Source organism: Haplochromis burtoni, unplaced genomic scaffold, assembly GCF_018398535.1.
Source record: "Haplochromis burtoni strain Fernald_Lab_line unplaced genomic scaffold, NCSU_Asbu1 Contig_208, whole genome shotgun sequence".
In the NCBI taxonomy this organism is placed as follows: Eukaryota; Metazoa; Chordata; class Actinopteri; order Cichliformes; family Cichlidae; genus Haplochromis; species Haplochromis burtoni.
Window position 1 is genome coordinate 87494 of NW_024582569.1, and position 22274 is coordinate 109767.

The 22274-nt window shown below is 40.2% G+C and overlaps 1 protein-coding gene across 2 annotated transcripts in view; it reads left to right on the plus strand.

The window, feature by feature from the left end:
- csmd2 (CUB and Sushi multiple domains 2) overlaps positions 1-22274 on the plus strand; it is a 263474-nt gene that overhangs the window by 40316 nt on the left and 200884 nt on the right. For both annotated transcript variants that reach the window (XM_042226362.1, XM_014338052.2), the window contains one exon: positions 6621-6733. In XM_042226362.1, coding sequence (XP_042082296.1) covers positions 6621-6733 — 113 coding nt within the window. The remainder of the gene's footprint in view (positions 1-6620; positions 6734-22274) is intronic.

The window sequence follows — 22274 nt, forward strand, 5'->3', positions numbered from 1 at the left end:
GGGGGGGGATGAAGTGCCATTTTAACCTCCACAAGGTCAGCTTTTAATAAATTGTAAGTAGAGCTAGTGATGAGTCATACACAGGCGTGCTCAGTGGGCACAGCTTTGAATCCAACAACTATATCACCTTTTTTTTAAGATATATTATTTTGCCTTAAAAATATACACAGCAGATTTAACTAGAGCCATTCATTGCTTCTGCATATATGTGTGTGTGTGTGTGTGTGTGTGTGTGTGTGTGTGTGTGTGTGTGTGTGTGTGTGTGTGTGTGTGAGTGTGTTTTGCAGTGGTAGGGCACTAGTTCAAAGCACTGCTTTTTAGTGTGATAGGCAGTCAGTGGAGAGTTAGAGCTTACAGAGCACAGGAGAGCATCAGCCCTTGGCCTTGACCACTGACAAGATATAGCTGCACAGGGTCTCGTATAGAAAGAATACGCACACACATACACACACACACACTTTCACAAACACGTGTAGAAATACACACCTATTTCTTTTCTCTGCACTTCAACTCCCTCCCTCCTTCCCTCCCTCCCATGTCTCTCTCTTACCACCCATCATTTATTGGCTAATGTCTCCCCTCTACTCAGCCATCAAAATCTTGCTGCTGTATCTATTTTTTCCTTCTTTTTTTATCTTCCCTCTTCCCTCCTTCTGGGAGAAAATAAGCTGCATCAGCATTGTAGTTACATTCCACCCTGCAAACACACAGACACATATATATACACACACATACACACGCATTCACAAAGTGCATAGGATTAAAGGATGAATGACCTGATTTAGTCCCTGTCGGTTTACAGCTGTGAATATGCATTAATTTTTCTTTTAGAGGACACACACACACATGCCCGCTCAAAAAAATTTGAATGATTAAAAACAGCATGCGTGTGTGCTCACACGTCTCCCTAATTGTGACTCCTGTATTAGCCGTGGAGTTTCTACCTCATCCTCAGCCCATCTCATGGCTGTTGAGGTGTCTGCATCCGCCCCTCTCGCCTTCCATGCCAGCCTGCGTTCTGCCTGTCTTCCTCAGCGGGCCTTTCTTTCATCGCAGCGTCTCCAGTCCTCCTCAATGCAGCCATCTTTCTTACACATTTACCCTGTCTACCATCCTCCATCTGTCCGTCTCTCCTGCTCTCGCTCCCGTGGGTAGTGGTGGGATAATTGGAAGCAGAGGTTCTTCATTGAGATGATGCTGAGGCCAGTCAGGTGGAAAGCCCTCTTAATAGACCTCTGCTCTTTTCCATGCCTACACACACACTCACACACACGCGCACACACACACATATGCACGCACACACGAGAGCTTATGTAAACACTTACACACACAGCATATATTCTTCTGTTTGGATGCAGCCATGCACGGACACGCCTATTATTCTCCACGGGAGGACCTAATTTCTGATATTACTCAGCATTCCATATAATAGATGCAGCCAATGATTTCCCATAACAGCGTCGTTTTTCTTAACTTTTGTGTGCGTCTCTCTCTCCTCCCGTGTCCCTCACTCTCCTTCATCCTCCCTCCGTCACTTTACCACTCACTTGAGATACCTGTGCAAATCCATTCTTTTGTATCGCTCGGTTGCAATCATATCTCGCATCTTTTCCTTGATAACAGGCAATCCCCCAGCTGTTTCCCCCCGCCCACAATAGCAGCTGCATTCCTCAGATTGCCACAGCCCATATCACACTGCAAAATTTAATCTACCTCTGCTTGTGAAGTCAGCTTCTTTGTGCTTCCCAACTGTATCCATTTTCTTTTCCCTTAGCTTGGAAATATGATTCAGGGACATTTCTGCCTTATGCAAGAGGCCAGTTTGATCCCCTCTCTAGCTGCTCCATGATACCCTCTGTCAAACCCCCTTTTCACGGCAGTGCCCTGCCTGCTGAACCAAGGTGGCTGCCTTCCAAGTCAATTTGCGGTCAGCGAAGGAGCCATTTGCATGAACATGTGTCCCATCATTTAGCTGATATCCCCCTATGTGTGTCGCACAGAGAGGAGTGAAACCACACATTTAATAAAGTCCTTTCCACCTTTCTTTGGTCCAACACATCCCTCCAGTTCTGGTGTTTTGCAATTTTCCCACCTCTGGTGTGGTACTTAAGGATTAGTTGAAACACAGAGGCCTCTCTTAATGTTAAGAGATAAAAATGAGGGAATGTAATAGATTGTAAAGAGTGGGATACACAGGCAGTGAGTTAGGGAGAGAGAGAGAGAGAGAGAGGATGTTTTAAATTGAAGGGAAACTTCAAGGATGAGCTAAAAGTTAGGTGGGCAACATATTCTGTTATTAGAATCTGTAAATCAGGGATGTAAAATGTATACACACACACGCGCGCGTGCATGCACACAGTCATTACTGTATGCAGATTAATCAGTCTGTGGTAACTGGCCACAAATGAACAATGGACACAATGGACACCTGGATTTTTAATTTTTAATTAGCATGCATATGTGGGCATCTCTGTTGTGTGGATGGTAAACACTGATTGAATAGCGCAACCTGCAAAAGTGCTGCTGGAAGCAGGCCATAATAAGACAAGGCTCACTTATCTAAACTATTTTCACTTAGTTGCACTATAGTCAAACAATGATTGATACTTTGCATCTAGATGCAAGGGGAACCTGTGTGTGCTCAGTTTGAGATGTCTGCTCAAACAGACCTCGGAGTGGGAGCTTCTAAAAGCATTTCTGTTCACTTCGTTTGCGAGATTTACAAAAAGCTCAACTTTCCGTCCCTCAATGTCGAGTATATTGTCAAGCAGTAGGCGCATGGCAGACTTGTGAGTGAGAACAGAAGGTGCAAAAGCCGAGCCAGAAAGTCCAGTAGCAGATTGAAGTGCATAGTTGTGAGTTAAATAAAATAAATCAATTTAAAAAAAACAGAAGCGAGGATTGTTTCACAGATCTACAAGAATTACCATCTACAGCAACTCACATGCCGGGCCATTCAGAGCAGCTTGTATGGGCACAGATGGAGAGGGAAATGGTGTAAAAGAGTCATAGAGTTGAAGAATAAGAAAGGTTAAATGTCCAAAAGAAGTAGCAACAGAAGTACATAAGTTTTGATAGATTTGGGTTTTTTTTCACATGGTTCAATCTTCACCTTACATGGATATGATGGCGAAAAAATGTCATTTACATCGACATTTTCCTATCTGACACTATTACATTTGTATATTTTGAATGCAAACTGTGGCCTTTTAATTTGTGTTGGTAACAAACAAACAAAATACCCCTGGAAGTAGTTTTTGATAAACCAAAAAAGAAAAAAGAAAGTATAAAATACAGTTTTACCTTCTTTCCACCAGGGGGCACTGAACCATACACACGTTGTGCAAGTACATCAGGAAGCAAATATCGGCCAGTGAAACTATTTAGTTTAAATTTTGGGGTGGGAAGGGAGGGGACAACAACAACAACAACAACAACAACAACAACAACAACCACAAAAATAGATTTGGAGTTGGGGAAGTTTGGATTATAACTAAATAAATTACTGAGGTCAGTAGGTTTATATTTTATTATTTGTATATAATGGCTAACTAGCTTGTATCTTATGATACAGAAAGCAGTAAATACAATGTGTGCATGCTCCCAACAGAGTTTTGGGTTTGCTGGCTACAAGGTTATGGTTTTTTTTTCCGTTATTTCGCTAATTGGCTACAGCTAGTAACTGAAGTGAGCTTTTGCTATATTCTCTGTCAAGATGATCCCACACTGCTTCAGTAATGTTCAGGTCGGGGTTGTGTTTCTCTCCAGGTATGCTTTTACTGCACAGCGTGTTTGTTTTTGTAGATTATATTGCATTGTAAATCTAATTCTGATTATAGTTATCTGCTTTCATAATGTCATCAGTTTTAATAAGATCCCCCAAACCAGCAAAAGATGAAAAGAAAAACAGAGTTTTTTCATATTTCATATGCATATCCTGTTCATTTGCTGTAGATGTTTTTTTGTCTTCTGTCTTCACTTGTCCAGTTTCCTCAAATGTCTATGCCTGCCCTACCATAAGTTTTTGGCTCATGTCAAGGAGATCAAATTATGCCTTTTTTCTGATAGGCTGCCAGTAACAAAATTAAGGGAGATATTTTGTCTTAGCACATTCTGGATCTATTAGTCATTAGGTTTAAACAGAAGTTTAAAGTTTGTCAGCCCTTTGGGTCCCCCAAATGGCATGGGGCTCCAAGCAGTTGACTGCCTTGCCTGGTGTCATGCAATGAATGATTTAAGTGACTTTCAATGGTTATTGGTGCCAGATGGGCTAATCTGACTATTTCAGAGAGTGGTGATCTATTTTCCTCCATATGGTTTACAGAGAAACGTCTAAAAAAGAGAAAATACTCAGTAGGCAGTATTCCTCAGGGGGAAAATGTCTCATTGATACCAGATGTCAGAAGAGAATGACCAGACTAATATGAGCTGATAATAAGACAATAGTAACTCGAATAAGCACTCGTTGCAACCAAGGTATGCAGAAGAGTATCTCCAGATGCACAGCGAATCCAGCCTTGAAAGAAATGGGCTATAGCAGCAAAAAACCACACTGGGTGCCAAAAAAGAACAGGGACAGTTCATACAGGCTGGTCAAAATTGGACAAGAGAAGACTGGCAAAATGTTGCCTTGTCTGATGAGTCTCAGTTTCTGCTGAGACATGGTAGGATCAGAAAACAACTGAAACATGGATCCATGCTGTCTTCTGTCAGCAGTTCATACTCCTGATTTTCTCTTGATTTTAACTGAGTGGCTTTTATTGTTGGATCATTCCTGTCTTATATCACCAATTCAGGCTAGTGTTGTTGTTGTTGTCTTGTAGGGATTTAGGGATATTTTCTTCACAGACCTCTTAGTACCAACTGAGCATTGGTATTGATTTAAATGCAACAGCCTTCCTGTGTTGTTGCTGACTGTGTCCATTCCTTTATGACAACAGTGTAGCCACCTTTGATGACTGCTTCTAGCAGGATAACGTGTCATGTCAGGATCATATATCATATCACCTCAAACTGGTCTCTTGAACATGACAATGAGTTCACGTAATTCAAATGGCCTCCACAGTCACCAGAACTCAGTACATCTTTGGAATTTGGCAGAAAGGGAGATTTGAGTCATGGATCTGTGGTCACCAAATATGCAGCAATAGTGTGATGCTATCATGTCAGTATGGACCTAAATCTTTCCAGAATCTTGCTCAATCTCTGCCATGAAGAAATAAGGCAGTTCTGAAGCCAAAAGGGGGTCCAGCCCAGCACAAGCGAGATGTTCCTTAACACTCAAAAGCTCATCTTTTTCAGCACTTCACTTTATCAATGCTAGAGAAAGTTTGGTTTAGTTTTTGAGAGTTTGTTTGTAAAGGCACTGTTCTGTATCAGTTCAGAGATAGGAAAACACCTGAATTATGTTAGAATTGGCCCACTTGGAAATAGAATTTGGTTGTTATTACAGAAAACTCTCCGTTCCAGGCTAAATGTAGGCATATTGAAATAATCTTAAATATGCTTGTGCGTTGTACCACATGTTACATAAACAGATCCACCAACAGAGGTGACAATGTTATTCCAATACCCTTTTTTTCTGGTTGACTATGTAAGAACTCTTCCTAAATGTGCATTCATGTGCCTTGCCAATGTTTTGCCACTGCCTTCGGTGTGGCCTGTCATGGTCCGGGGGAGTGTGTGCGTCATGTGCACCTGGGCCACTTGGCCACAACATCAAATATCATGAATGCATAAGTAATATGTGTTGTGGTATGCATTATGCGATCTCATCTATTCTCGGAGAGAGAATATTGTTTGGTATTATGCGCATTATTCACGGCGTGTGACACGGACAAATCCGAGGCAACCACCAATCTGCAAAAGAGGTTTCAGAGTTCTAGTGTGTATAAATCTGGATCACAATAATTAACAAATCATTTATTGATTGTCGTGTTATTTGGCATTTTATCATATTCTGTGTTTTCATACTCGCAGCAGTGAGCATATGTTTATTTCTTATTTATTAAATTGGGAATCCTGCGAAGGAGGAGGACAGTTTCTAAGGTTAAGAGGGCTAAAGATATATTTATATTTACAAGTAAAACTCATTAAATATTCACATTAAAATGAAAACATTAAAAAATAAATAGATAGTTAGAAGCAGGTTTGCTTCACCAAGCTGGTGGGGAAAGTGGAAAAAGCTTTAAAGAGTCACCAGCGCCTTTACCAGACACATGGCCATGTAATATATGTAATAATCTGCAAACTACTGGCTTGGTTATTAGAAATGATTGTTGAATCAGTTTGACAGTATGTTTGCTATCTGTTTGCTGGCTGCTGTGTTTCTAATTTACTGTGAATACATGATTGCACTTACTGTGTCTTTGCTGATGGAAAGAAATTAGTTAACTGTCTTGTTGAGGTCTTGGCATTTTAATAATTTGCTGATGATTCAGAGCCTCGTTATACAAAAGTGATCCTTGAATGCCTGAGGTAACAGCTGGCTTAATAGAAGCTGGTGTGATGGAAGTGGGCTTCATACCTGACCTTGCAACCAACTGTGCTATTGATTGGATCTTAATTTTTTTTCTTTTTTTTGTCTCACCGTTAATGTCCTTCTGTCCACTTGTTCTTAGGTTAACTGGCTTCCAGCTGCCTCCACCAATTGTGAGTACGGGCTCCAGGCTCACACTGTGGCTGCTTTCTGACTATGCGGTCAGCGGGCAGGGATTCAAAGCTGCATATGAAGGTAACTCAACTTCCATCTTCATAGAATACCCGCTATTATAGCTTACTTTATTGTCTTTCAATGCGATGTTTCATTTAAACTGAATCTAAAAAAAATCTTCAGTTCTAAAAGTCACTTTTAAAATGTATTTTGTGAGTGATTTATGCAGAAAATTTAGAAAATAATGCTATTTTTCAAACACTGTTGATATTGCTGCTATTGAGACAAATTTCTTGATTACTGTAACAAAAGGGCTGAAAATGGGTGAGTCATTGCAGTACAAAATAACCAATGGGTACTCAACTAATTCAGTCATCTGGTAGTGTAATTTAAAGCCATTCTGTCCGACTAGTATGGGTTATCATTTGTCCATTCTCATGCTAGAGCTAGCACTTTTATCATGGTGACATACAGTGTTTTATGATCCATGGCGAGGTGATATTAATGATAGCACGCTTCAGTTCCATGTAGGAGTAGCGGTGAGCCTAGGGAGAAGAAAATACAAGTGAGTGACTAATTAGGCTAATTACCTGACATGGGTTTGTCAGTCTTTTTGAGATATTGTGAATGCAGGGATGTGGCTCATTGGAGCAACATCAGTAGACTCAGAAAGCCCAAGACCACACTGAGTAACTATGTAAAGCCAAATAAAAGAGTCTGTTTGTTAATTCCACTGGGAGGCAATTGGGACATTGCATCTTTCTTTCTCACTAGTGGGTACAAGACTGCCAGTCGTGTCTAGCTTCTGACCTTGGATGATTTAACTGTCTCTTGCTGCAAATAAGTTTGCAAAACTACATTGGCAACTAAAGTAATGCCAAGACTGCAGATGCTTTGTGTTTCGTAGTTTGAACAGTTTCACTGCTAGACCAACTACTTTTGCTTTGTACTGTAAGCAATCGTTTACCCCTATGCACAAACTGTACTGCTGATAGCACATGTCAATAAAGCTGCGTGAATCCACTTGTTAAGTGTTGACACTGGCATTAAACTTGTCCCAGTGCTTGGTCCCCTGTTGTTTCAGTAGTTCTGAGTGCAAAAATGATTGTAGAAATTGTTATTCTATTGATCTACAGTCTTTCATTAGCACTGTACAATACATTTCCTTTTTTTGACCGTGTTCTGGACACCAAATTTTAGATTCTGTGAAAAAGAATCACCGGGCTAATAAGAATTTGTTACTTGAAGAATAACCAAAAAACGTAACAATTCCAAATGACCATTTTTTAGGGGGGAAACAGCTTAAACTTGATAAATGTTACCTGTGTAAATTACTCCCTTCAACCTTGTAAATCCTCCGTTTTTTGCTCATGACTCGATGCTACATTTGATAATAGGGGGGGGGAAAGTTACAGTGATCACTCTACTAAGTTGAGGTAAATTTGCCCCCTTTAAACCTTCAATGGTGCCTCAGTGTTTGCTGTTTTGGGGATCTGAAGGGAAAAAAATGAATGCACATCTTGGGGTGGCTGTGGTACAACAGAGGCTAGCTGATAGCAAACCTGTGGAGCACCAGGGGAAATGAGTGCAACGCCGTAATTACCTGTCTCCCAGCTCACATGACATTGGCAAGACCAATTGCACTGACCCTCTATAGGGAAAAAGAGAGGGGCCCTGTTGAGCTGACATGTGGTGCTGCCCTGCAGGTTAGAGTGAATGTTAATTGGAGAGTAAAAAATACAGGAAATAAAGCATAGCAGTGCTTTATTGTAACTGAATGGACAGTAGACCACCCACAGTTGGCCTGTATTACACAGTATATGCACATCAGAATTTTAGCATCTCTTATCCCTTATTTCTTAGATGTGAAGCCACCACCCTTTTTCTTCCTCCTTTCATGGAGTTGTGTCAATCTGTTCTGCTTTTCCCTGTAAAACCATTTTACCATTTGGCACACATGGAGTGTCTCCTGGTACTGTACAAAGGCTAGAGGTAATGAATCTCCATTCTTAGATCGATTTTATTTAGTTACTTATTAAAATTAACAATGATAAGAATCAGCAAACTCCTAACAGCAGCTTGGTCACTCGTTTATTCCACGGTGACCAAATGAAACACTAAACATGAAACAAACCTGTTTTTTTTATTAGATTTTGTGTAAAACATTAAGTGAAGAGATGAAGAGATTTTGCATTTTAATTTAATTTCTCCCAGTTATATTTCACAATAGATCTTTTCCACTGCTTTTTAATGTTTGGCAACCTCATACCTGGAAGCTGTGAGAGAAATGTGAAGTTTCAAATGACTTTTCGGCAATTGAACTACCCTGGAAGCCAAGAAACAGCAGGAAGAAGTCATGGAAGCTGACACACTGCTTTGTGCCTCTTCGTTTAAAGTCGGTTTGACCAGAAGCTGCTGGCATAGAGGTATTTCCCTGCTTTGATTTGATTAGCTCACAGTTAGAAATGTGCAGAAATAGACAGCAGGGAACAAGAGCAGGCACTGACCAAAGATTGTACATAATCAGCGATCACACCGTCTCATCTCAGGAACGCACCTGTATCTGCCATTTGCCAGGTGGAAGTTTAAATTATACCTATGAATGAAGTGACATTCATTTTCTTGCCTTTTCAATTTCAGCAATTTCTCACATGAACTCAGCATATCAGATTACCCTTTCCTCAGTTTGTATTCTTTGTCTCCAAAACTGTTGTGCGTTTAAGCAGCTTGTTGCACTCCATTTGAGCCAAATACACATATCAACAAGGAACGCTGCACATGACCAGTCTTTATTCTCTGCACTAACCCTCTTTTATTGCAGTAAAATGCAATGGGCAACCACAAGACTGTATGCATAATGGATTTCTACACAATCTCCTTCTGTTTTCTCATAGCAAGCACATTTTATAACCATATGCCAAGCTCATCTTAAGTGTAGCTACTGTATTTCATGTACCAAGTTTATATCATAATCACCCTGTTAAACGACATGTTACTTGCATCCATCTTTCTTTTTGTATCTCCATCATTTTCTCTCAGTTTTTTTGTTTACTTTCCCTCCATATAAGAGTTCTAGTCCAAGTCGTAGGTGTAATCTTTTCCTCAGGGAAAGCAGATTTGTGAATAATGAACTTACACAAGTAAAGAATGCCAGCTGTTTGTAGGTTGCATTACCCAGAATGCACCTTGGTTGCATCACGCCTCTGCTGTGATTCCAGCTTGTTAAATATGAAAAATGATTTTCACCTTAAACTTACATCTTTTTAGAATTCTATTCAGTGTGGTTTGGATTTACATATGCAAATATAAAAATAAGCAGTAACATGTATGCATTTATATAGCTTTGCTAGCTATTCTATATCCCATATAAGCTGTTTTTTTAGTTGTTGTTGTTTTTATAACTAGTGTACAGCTGTGCCATACAGGAATGATATTGCGGTAGAGGATATGCAGGGGAAAAACAACCAGAGAACCCTTTCTTCTGGAAGAAACATCTTCAATCATGGAAATGAATGATGACAACATTTAGATTATTTTTTTTAATTAAGAAAAAAGATAATTGAAATTAACTGTGCTTCCATTTGCCAAATCTTAAAGGCAAGTACAGGGAGCTGCTGTCTTATAAGCTGCTGTGCTTGTTATAATATATGACTCCACTGCTTAGCTGAAGATGGTAGCTTGGCTTTGTTACTAGCAGAGTGTTTGTATTTGATTGCTGTAGGAGGGGATCAGTGACTCTCTCTCTCTCTCTCTCTATATATATATATATATATATATATATACATACATATATTGCTATGTGGACATCACTGTGTCTGTGTGTTTTGGCTTCACCCACTAGATCTCTTCCCATTTTCTCAACCTTTTTTGTTTCTTTCTTCCTTTTTTTGCTCAGCCTGATTGGTTTTCCTCAGCACCTCAGTACTCAACCCCCTTTTTTTATTAGCACTGTGCTTACCAGCCACCATTTTGGTGTGAGCCCCTCTCGTCTATATTAGATATCTCTTCTTTTTCAGCCCACACTGCAATAAGCCTAAGTGCTGCACAGTCCAGCTCCCCAACACACTGCGTAATGGCCGAGACCACTCTGGAATCTCTCCCCTCTGGTCGCCATAGCAACCACCAGACTCTTTTTTTTTTTCCCCTCCCCAACGTCTTATTCCTCTCTTTCTGTTCTCCATATCTTTCTAAAGTCTTTATTCCTTTTTAATCTGTAGCAATAGAGACGGAGGCAAAGAACATTAGAAACACTTCTTGAAATATGAACTTCCATCTCTCAGCGTCTTGCTGCAGTCCTTGCAAACCACCATTGCCTGTTTTCCTCCTGCTTCTGCTGCACCTTGAATCTCATCCTTGATGCTTTCCATATTCTGTAGCATGTTCCCTAATGTTATCACTCGCTCGCCCTCCCCATCTTTTTAATATGAAAGTACTGTGATGATTATCCAGTCATGTGCTGCCAAGTTTGTCTTCCGTCTGTGTCTTGTTGCATAGTCAATGTGCCTCCCAACTGGGTCACTGAAAGAAAAAAAGCAACCCACAGCCAGCCCTGCTGCACGACTCAGGCAGTCTGACTCTTTAGTCTGCTTCCTCAGCAAGTCACTGCAGGTGTCTGAAATTAGGGGGGGAAAGAGACGTATATAACATTTTATGAGTGATAACCAGCCTCACCTTTATCCATATCGCCACTATTACTTAATTCCATACTGTTTTACATTCGAAAAGTGCGTCAGTTTGTTGTGTTTTAACGAGGGAGACTTAACAAAAAATTCAATGTGTTGTAATGATTTGCTATAATGTCATCACAGGCAGTCACATTTCTTTTGAAAGTGAGTAAAAGAGCAGCAGAGGGAGTCACTCCAACTAAGCGGCTTTTCTCCCGCACTCATCAGAGCTGATCTACAATACTGTCTCTATGTGGCACTCTGCCCCGCCACCCCCCACCCCACCCTTTCTCCCTCTGTCTTCTCTATTATTTTGAGTGGGAAGAAGGTAGGGGTGACTAGATGAGCATGATGAGAGAGCAGTGAAGCACGAGTGAGTTTTAGTGCCTAATTGAAAAATGAGGCTCGTCCTCTTAAGTCTCGATATTGGCCAAATGGAAGTGTGATGACAGAGGCAAAAGAAGAAAGTGTACACTGGGATCAAATCCTGCAAATCCTAATGTTCCATTTTCTCTCCACAGGGAGTAATACACATTGGAGCGAGGGGTATATTATCACCCTGTTTTTGTGTTTGTGAGGGCTTGAGGAGGTTTTACAACATGCTGAAAGAGATGCTTTTCTTGGATGCTGTTGCCACTTGCTTTGGTAAAATTGCTTTTGTTTAGAGAAATGTAGTAAAATTCAGTAAAGTTCAGCTGCCATCTTTTTTCTACAAATGTTTATACCTTTCTCACAGTGTTACCTTGCTCTTTTTAAGCATTCTGTTTTGGCAAAAAATTATGCTTTAGTCCACATTGTGAGCATTAGTTGAATATTGGAACAGCTACAACTTACAGGGGTGAAGCACACAGTTAGGTTAAAGTTATTATTATTTTACATGCATTACTTTTGCTAGGGAGGTTTTTTTACTTAGCTTTGACAAACATGCCAAAAATAGAAAACAGTACCATGCAACTGTTACAGAGACACAGATTACCTCAATTTAAGTACAGTATTCATGTAAAACACACACACACAAACCCCAAAAACTGGGTGTGCAATATTTGACTCTTGTCTGGCTCCATGTAAAACTGGAAAAGGGAGTGGTCACTTTAAATGTCAGCATGTTCTCAAACTGCCAGTAGCTGCATTAGGCACGGTTTTTAAATTCGCTGGAAATTGCATTTGGATTCAGAAGTTATTCAGATGAATGTGATTTGTAATGAAGCAAATGGGTTTTGAATACATCTCTGACAAACTCTGATATCTTACCCCAGCCACTGCTGACTGTAGTTATTTCCTGTCTTGCTACCCACCTATCTTTCTTGAGCGCTTGCTGGACTGGACAGGTTGTGAATGCACTTTTGTCTCTGTGAGTGTGTGTGTGTTTGTGTGTGAGAGCTTGGACACACATGCACTACACATTTTCCTCTGCTGTGAAAACAAGCATGCTGCTGCCTCTGTATTTGCATGGTAAACAGTTTCTCTATCATTACCTTGGTGGTATAGAATTACAATTACAGTAGTAGTATGTAGCAGTGGTAGTAGCAGTGAGTAGTAGCAGTGGTAGTAGCAGTTTAGTAGCAGTGGTAGTAGCAGTAGTAGTAGCAGTGGTAGCAGTGTAGTAGCAGTGGTAGTAGCAGTGGTAGTAGCAGTGTTAGTAGCAGTGGTAGTAGTAGTAGTAGTAGCAAGTGGTAGTAGCAGTAGTAGTAGCAGTAGTAGTAGCAGTAGTAGTAGCAGTATGTAGTAGCAGTGGTTAGTAATGCAGTTAGTACGCCAGATCAGTAGCAGTGGTAGTAGCAAGTGCGTTCAGTGCAGTGGATAGTACGCAGTGGTAGTAGCAGTAGGATATGCAGTGTAGTATGCAGGAGTCAGTAGCAGGTTAGTAGCAGTAGGTAAGTAGCCAGTGATTAGTAGTAGTAGTAGCAGTAGTAGAGCAGTGGTAGTATCAGTGGTAGTTCAGTGGTAGTGGCAGTGATAGTAGCAGAGTAGTAGAATAGTAGTAGCAGTGTAGTAGCAGTAGAGTAGCAGTGGTAGTAGCAGTGGTAGTCAGTGGTGCAGTATTAGTAGCAGTGGTAGTAGCAGTGGTAGTAGCGTGGTAGTGAGAGTGTCAGTGAGTAGTAGCAGTGTAGTAGCAGTAGTAGTAGCAGTGAGTAGTAGCAGTGGTAGTCAGTGGTAGTGGTAGTAGCAGTGGTAGTAGCAGTAGTGTAGCAGTGGTAGTGCAGTGGTAGTAGCAGTGGTAGTAGCAGTAGTGAGTAGCAGGAGTAGTAGCAGTGGTAGTAGAAGTGGTAGTAGCAAGGTAGTGAGTAGCAGGTAGTAGTAGTCAGTGGTAGTAGCAGGAGTAGTAGCAGTGGTAGTAGTAGCAGTAGAGTAGCAATGGTAGTAGTAGTAGCAGTGGTAGTAGTAGTAGCAGTGGTAGTAGCAGTGAGTAGTAGCAGTGGTAGTGCAGTAGCAGTGGTAGTAGCAGTGGTAGTAGTAGTAGCAGTGGTAGTAGCAGTGGTAGTAGTAGTAGCAGTAGTAGTAGCAGTAGTAGTAGCAGGAGTAGTAGCAGTGGTAGTAGCAGTGGTAGTTGCAGTAGTAGGTAGCAGGAGTAGAAGCAGTTGTGGTAGCAGTGGTAGTAGCAGGAGTAGTAGCAGTGGTAGTAGCAGTGTTAGTAGTAGTAGTAGTAGCAATGGTAGTAGCAGTAGTGGTAGCAGGAGTAGAAGCAGTTGTGGTAGCAGTGGTAGTAGCAGGAGTAGTAGCAGTGGTAGAAGCAGTGGTAGTAGCAATAGTGGTAGCAGGAGTAGTAGCAGTGGTAGAAGAAGTGGTAGTAGCAATAGTGGTAGCAGGAGTAGTAGCAGTGGTAGTAGCAGGAGTAGTAGCAGTGGTAGTAGCAGGAGTAGTAGCAGTGGTAGTAGTAGTAGGGCCTTTCTATCAGCTCATTCTGAGCTGGAAGGCTCAAGTCCACTATAATCGATTCTTATTTATTTGCATAATGTGATAAACATGAAACAGTTACATCTTCTTTTTGGATTTTGGTTGTATCAACAACAAATATGGTATACAGTGTTGTCTCACTGGGATAAACAATTATTCTAGGCAAGATTGACAAAACACGACGGCCATTAAAGAGAGGGATTCAAGAAGAGCAGGGTTTAGGAGGAAATGTGTCAATTTATTGATCATTTTTGCTAGCCACCATAAATCTGAGTAGATATCTTCAGGCAGTGTTTAAAATTAGGTCTAAAGTGGCTAAAAAGCATATGTGTAAAAAAAACTGGCCTTTGAAGCTAGGGGCACGTACTGAGAAGTACCTGATGGACCATATTGATTGCTGCATGTGCGCTATTCATCACCATCTGCCATTGTCTGACTTTGATCAGTTTCCTGTGAGCTGAAATTATCTGCAGTCATGGTACTCGGCGCCTTTACTAGAAAATATGTGGAAATACTTCATAACCTCAACAGACCTCATTCACATACACAGTGACGTTGACTGGCGTTGTCAAAACTAAAACCTTTGCAGTGTTTACTGGGGGCAGTTTGGCTTCTTACTCAAAGTGAATGCAAAAATGCTTTGAACCCATAAACTGATACTGCTGATGATATAATAATTATTGTCATTATTATTATTCCCCCTTAAGACCATTTCCTTCACCCGGTTGGGATGAGAGCAGAGGAGAAGCATGACATATCAGTTGGCTGTGCTGCCATGACAATTAAAGCTTTAATTATGCAGCGAATCTGAAAAGCATAGATGAAAGGGGTAGTAAATGATGGTTTTATATCAGCATTGTCATAAAATGAATCACAAAATAAATTAAGAGGATAATGATTTTTTGTTCCATTTGCTATTGCTGAATTATTTAAGAGCTCTCCAGTACGTTTAAACAGAGCACATTTACCTGAACTTGACCCTAAATGAACTTGTTTTAATATACATTATAATTACAGCAGTGATGTCTGTTAATAGTTGCAACTATTTATAGACCACACAAAGGTTAAATAACCTCTGCCATGGTATTAGTCACATACATACGTCTTAATTTGGAGTTGTTTCTTTTTATCCACAAAGGACTTTGTTATGTTCTTGTTTTTCATTGATTTTTATTCCATTTGTCCAGGTATGACCAAATATATCTTTGGTAGATCCTGTGTTTCTGATTAGACTTAATTATAATGATTAAACTGTGTTTTTCAACTTCGTTTGACTGTTTCTCCTGGTTCCTTGGGTTTTCATATTGTAAAAACTAAACAAAATTTACCTCCTTCCTTGTGTACAGGCATTTCAGAACAGGTATTTATTCTTTGATCAGATTGGTCCTCCCTATCTGATTCAAATATTCAGGTTTTAGCCTAAATCTCTGTGTAGCCTAATGAAAAGAATATCACTGTACATGTACAGAGCTTTTTTACAGCAGACCTTTTGACAGATCACAGCGGGAAAAGCACGGGTGCAATTAGTAAAATTAATCATGACATTTCTCTTTAGCTGTGTTAGTTTCAGGGCCCTGGTAATGTGCGTGCTGGCTCACTGTCATGGTTTAGCGGGACTGCTAAATGGAACAAAGATGTTAATGCTAGTAATTGCACCTGCTATGACTGGTCAAAACGTCTGCTGTAGACAAAGGTCTGTTGCTTATTCATGCTAGCCATGGATGTTAACCTCTCAGTGCATTCAGTAGGCAGTATGTTAAGCTTTTGATAATACTGACTGTTCTTATTGCAGGCATTTGGATTGACAAGCAGGGGATATTATTATTATCATTATTATTATTATTATTATTATTATTATTGCCATTAATGCTAATGTCTCATTTGTTAGGGGTACTGGAGTACTTATATTTCTCTTTAAAAGTACAATACTATGTAAAGGTCTTAAACCACCCCTATTTTTTGGGGGGGTGGATCTTGTAATGTTTTTAAATGGTTTTCAGTTCTTTAGGCTTTTTGATGGTCTGTTGAAGTTTTTCTTCAATCATTGAGCCACATAGCGCTGACCTATGAATCACTCATAAATGACATCTTTAGGCACTCTGTTAGCAGCCTGCTGCAAAAATACATAATTTGTTCCCATTTCTTTAATTGAATTCATGAAATAATGCAAAAGATGACACAGTTTGACAGGCATATAATAGTAATTTGGCATCAACAAGAAGGGCCAATTAGCTGAAAACTTGGCATATCTTGCCACAAAATCAGCGACAACAAATCTAAATTTTGCTTCAAATCATTGTCAGTATTTACAGAGGAGGTCAGCAGAGAGGTACAACAGGAGTGTGTAAAGCACGGCGGAGGCTCTGTCATGATTTGGGTCTTCAGCTAGTGATGTTGGGGCTCTTGCCAAAATTGACAAGCTTATGAATGCAGAAAAATATTATTTTTCAGTATGACAGAGATCTCCAAAACACTGCTATTACAATAAAAGCATACCTGGACAGTAAAACACAAAATGAAAATCAGTCATGGATTGGCCTCCCCAGAACCAAGACTTTAAAATGATTGAAATAATCTTGACAGAGAACACCAAAAAAGGTAGTCAACATCCAAAGATGAGCTTTGAATGGCTTTTAACAAGCCTGGAGAAATATTCCTGAAGACTACTTAATTAAATCTCAAGAAAGGTTACCTAAAGGAGTTCAAACTGTGTTGATGAATAAAGGTGATCATTCAAATTATCAATATTGACTTTCAAGCTTGTCAGGATTGAATTTTTTTTTCCGCCTTGTATATATTTACAACTAGGGATGGGTATCGTTTAGGTTTTATCCGATACCGGTGCCAAACCGGTACTTTTGAAACGGTGCCGGTGCTTAAACGGTGCTCAAACCGGTGCTTAAAGAATGGAGAACACAAAATTGGTCCAAAAACCTCTCATGTTCAGCTGTTTTTTTGTAAAAAGATAACAATGTTAGCCTTTTCTGCAGCTATGGGGCATATATGGTATCACTCTTGGCTGGAAGCAGTGCTTAAACAATGGAAAAAACACAAACTTTGTCCAAAAACCTCTCATGTTTAGCTGTTTTCCACTTTTTCTTTGGTCATTTTAGCCTTTTTGGCCAGGGTGAAGGGAGTATCTGCCATCAAACAAGAAGACAGCCGCATGTAACTACGACGGTGTTTGCTAGTTCACCTTACATGCATTAATGTAATAACGTGGTTAGCCTACTCAATGTAAATTACACACAAACAACATTAAGCTACTCCATTTTAATAACCGAATATAATGAAATGAGAGGTGGATCCAGACTTTTGCATAGTATTGTACGGCACAAGTAGTGTGAAATTTGGTGTTTTTGCCATTTTTGCCTTGGTAATGGGCAGTAGATTGATATTGCCATTCCTTCTTTCGTACTGGTTGATAATGGCTCTGTTCTGGGCCCTTTAACATGTATACATGTGGAAAACATAGGACAGCATGCCATTAGCATATATGAAAAGTTAGACTGTAAGAGTAAAAAAACATAAGTAGATAAAATAATTAATTTGGATACTACGTTAAAAGGTGAAGTAGTGTGGAGATGGGTTGCAAAACAGCTTGCAGATGCATATTAACCTTAGGCGGGTTACATGAGGCTGGATGTTTGAAAGGTAATCAACTGAGCTATAAGCTGATGTGTGATCTGAGATGAGCTGATTTGCCTCAAATCCAGCTTGACTTTGTGGACCGCCTGCTGGATTAAACATTTTAGCAACATTATTTCCTGTATCTTAATAGTTTTTCTTCAAGCATATTTTAATTTGACAGATGTATTATTTATTTTCTGAGACTCGGATAAATGTAGTTATGGTCATGTATAAATCACCAGCTCCTGTAAAACTTGCATTAACTAAAACTTAAGTAAAGCTGAGTTGTTCTTGTAACTGCTCTAGCTAATTTCATGGTGTATATCTATTTTTGTTTTTCCAGAGAGGTCCAGCTAAATTTAGGTCAATTAAGGCTTCTTCCTTCTTGGTCAGAAATGTCTCAAAAAAAAGTCCCTGGTGGTCTTGGTGTGTTTGCAAATTACACACCTGCTTTCACAACAGCAGAATGGCTTTCTAATTTTGTCATAGAGACAGTGGGTCAAATATAGTTACCACACAGATCAAGAGCTGCTCCTAAAAACAGCTGCTTCCTTTCTCTATCTTGGATATACTGCGTGTGTTCTTGTGCTCCAAGGAGAATGTCACAGTGACAAGCAGATATACTGAGAGTAGGACGGCAAGGAACAAGTGCTTAAGATTAGAATGGAGTTGGAGAGCCTGAACTTAGCTAATATTAAATGGAAGCCTAGCTATTATGGCTGTAATTTTACTATGTTTATTTACTAATTTTCTTTGAAAATATGGGCTGTCTGGCACGTCTGGGTAGGCAGAGCTTCCGCTCTGGCAGATTGTGGCTGTTATTAGTGTCTGGCATGGGAATCGGCCGCCAGCGTGTCTGACCGTTAAATGCTTCTGACACTTAATTAATGGCTGATTGTTGTGCGGCAGTTCTCCGTCAGCCTAATGAAGACTGTTTGAGCTCACACACACACACTCATTCATACATCTTTCATGGATACTGGCATTCACAAACACACATTCTGCATTCATTCTCCACTGAATTCAGTCAGACAATTCTCAAGAAATGCTGATGAACTTTGGCAACCATGGTACCCATGGTGCACTTGTTTTTCAAATCAGCTTTTTGTATGTACCACAAAAGTGAGAAGAAAAAATTAACTTAAAAAAATTCTGACAGCTATGAGAAACTATTCTTTCTGGCTCCTTTTCTCTTCATGTGAAATTCCCTGTAGGGGCAGTTAAATGTTTTCTGACTTCTGAACAATCTAAATTATTTGTACTTGTCAGATGAGAGAGTGAAGTTGGAGACAAGCTTCTTAGACTTAGCTCAAGTGTAATGATGCGTTATATTGTTCCTAACTCAAAATGACTGGTTTGGTGGGGTTCAGAGGAGAATTGTATTTGTTGAAATCATACCAGCTGCCTCTCCCTGCTTCACATTATGTTAATATTTGATACTGAATCCCACATCTGAGCCTTTCTGGAATTATTTTTCATATTTTCTTTATTCTGTTCCTCTTTTTATAGACCCGACATGAGCGAAAAGAGCTCCTGACAGTTCCCATTGCCCCGCGAGTCATTGCCAGGCATGTCTGCTCTGCACAGCATTGCAAGACACACTCATTTTTTTATTTGTTTTTTGGTCTCTACCCTCATTCTTTCTTGCCCTCTATTTGTTTTCTGGGTGAATGGGCGGCAAGACAGGGTCTAGTCTGCGGTCAGGACAAGTTGTTGTTTTGCTCTCCAGATAAAGGGTGGAAAACAACACCCCACACCATGGGTATACACAGACATGTGCACACACGAGCTTCACAGGCATACGCACTCACACACTATGGACTCGCATAAACGTAGCACTCACTGTGCACCAGGCAGGCAAAGGAAAGGTTGTATTCCTGATACCTATCGCGTTGAGTGAGTTTGTTTGCAGTGTTTCAGAGTGTGTCCATATGTTCACCTATGAAGTTTTTTTTGTTACTGCCTTTGCAGGCAACACAATATATGTATATATATATATATATATATATATATATATATAATATTATATTATTATACTATTATAATGCCCACGCCCCCTGACCCAGGCCTGGATGAGCAATAAAAAATAGATGGAGGGGTGGATAAATAAATAAATGTTTGCTATTAATGTCTCATGAAAAAAAAAAAACACTCTTAAAGCTCTCAGTTTTTAGTCAATACTTGTACTACTTTCCTCCCCTCCAAGGCTGGAAACTGAAGCTGGGAGTGTGTCACTGTGTGCAATACATATTTAATCACAGTTTAAGTAAATGTGGGCATAAACATACAGGTTTTCCCTATTCCATACAATATAAATGAGTTATAAACGGGTTTCATTCCGCTTTGTTATGTATGTTCTCATTTTTATGTTAAATTGTGCAAGGCAGAAGATCTTTGGTGGTTTCCAGTGGCTTGTACTTATGTGTAAGATCTAAGGATAAAACATTGTGTGATATGATTCTTTCTCCAGTTATGCAATGCTGTGTATAATACTGAATATAATGTGCATTATCTGAATGTTTCACGGTTTTTGCAATCGCTTCTCATATTTCTTATTGGCCTTCCTAAACTAACTGCTGTGTTTTGTTTTGTTTTACCTGTGAGGAATGCATATGACTTTCTATAGAACTGAGCTGTGTGTTGGTGAAAGGAAGTCTGTCCCAGCAGGAGGGCGACTGAGGTGTGAGCACCATAACAATGGCAGAGAGTGAAAGACAAAGTGAGGCGAACACTGGGCCAGGGGGTTGGATGTGTTGCCAGTATTGTTTATCTGCTTGTGTGCGTGATGGCATGCAGCTGTCTGCATTCCTATACTTCTCATACATACAGAGCTTGTGGTGTGCAGGGTGAACGTGGAGGTGTTTTTCACATGCTTGTATTTATTTTTTTCTTCTCTGAAAGGACTCCTCTGTGCTCCCTGCTGTTTCCACACTGACAGGGTACGCACCAATAGGTGGTACCCTGACTGAATCTTAACAAATCAGGAGGGAAGCGGTGAGAAAGACAAGGGTGAAGCATGGAGATACAAGAGACTTAGAAGATGGTCTCTTTGTAGCATATGGAGAAGGAGAAGAGGAATATAGAGCAACAAACTGGGAAGACGTAATACAGTGAAAGAAGTGCGAGCTCTAAAAAGACAAGGATGACACAGCGTGCTGAGGTAATGGATGAAGCTATGAGGGAATATTGTTGCTGCACCCTGATGGAAATGTATCATTGCAAAAAGCAGGTCAGAGGAAGAGAAAGAACGCAACCCTGCACATTTGCTGCACTGTTACTCACGCACAGCGCACAACCATCTCCACAGCCATGCATTTTTTAGTCAGTGAGCTCATCTCCCCCAAAAAAGTACCAGGGACCTGAACTGCTTTCACTTCTCCTCTGACATAGCACTTTGAGCTTGACCGCATAAAATGTCACCCAAAACACTTCATCCCTAAAACCCCCATTGTGTGCGACTTCTCCAAAAGGTTGCTATCGTTGTTATTCCAATGTTTATGTGCAGCACCAGTCTGGCACACTAATTCTACTACTTTATGAAAGTGTGTAATTAAGCGCCTCAGTTGGCCTCTTGTAAATGTCATCTGCTCGGCCCTCTGGATTGTAGACTTTGATGTAATTAATTCCAGCCTGAGATAACCCCCATCAACCAGCTTGCAGTAAGTAGGGGTCATAGTTCCCCTTTAGAAACGATGCCCCCTGTTCAGCGAGGGGTGTTAAGAAAGAACTCCAGTCCTAACTCCAACACACACTTGGAGTTCATTAATAGTGTTTGAGCTTGCAAAGCTTTGTGGTAGAGCTAATATCAAATACTTTGCGTTCATTTTTTTAAAGTTTGACTACGACCAAGACAATCTAATCTTTTTGGCGTTATCGCCTTCTTCGCGATTAAATCTGTTTGTTTTTTGTTTCCATCATAGAGAAATATGTTACTTTGGTAACCTACTTGTTTTTCTAGTGGCATTACATAAAAAAATACAGGAAAAAAAACACCAAGAAACTGTGGTCTTGTACTGGCGTGTAATATAAGTGACTGACTGCGTGTTAACAACACACAGACTCATGTTTACATGGTCTCCATTGATTTTGTTAGCTGGAATGGCAGCTGTCATATTTTCTCGATTTTATTTGCTTTCATCAACATTGCACTGTGAATTACTAACTCATTAAAACTTTGTTGTCATCTTATAATGTCTGGGCTTTTACTCTTCTCTCTCCCTCTCCCCTTTTCATACCCCTCCCCATCGGTTTTGCCCTAACAGTAAAGCTTATCCGTCTCTCCGAGCCTCTATCTCTTATCAGGATTAGCCTCTTTTGCTTGTTAGCATGCTAGCTCTTTTTCTCCCCCGCTCCCATGTTTGTCTCTGCATACAATCCCTGTTTTGTGTGGATTAGCGCCCGTATTGTCCTCAGATTAGGGTGTCATTGTTTCT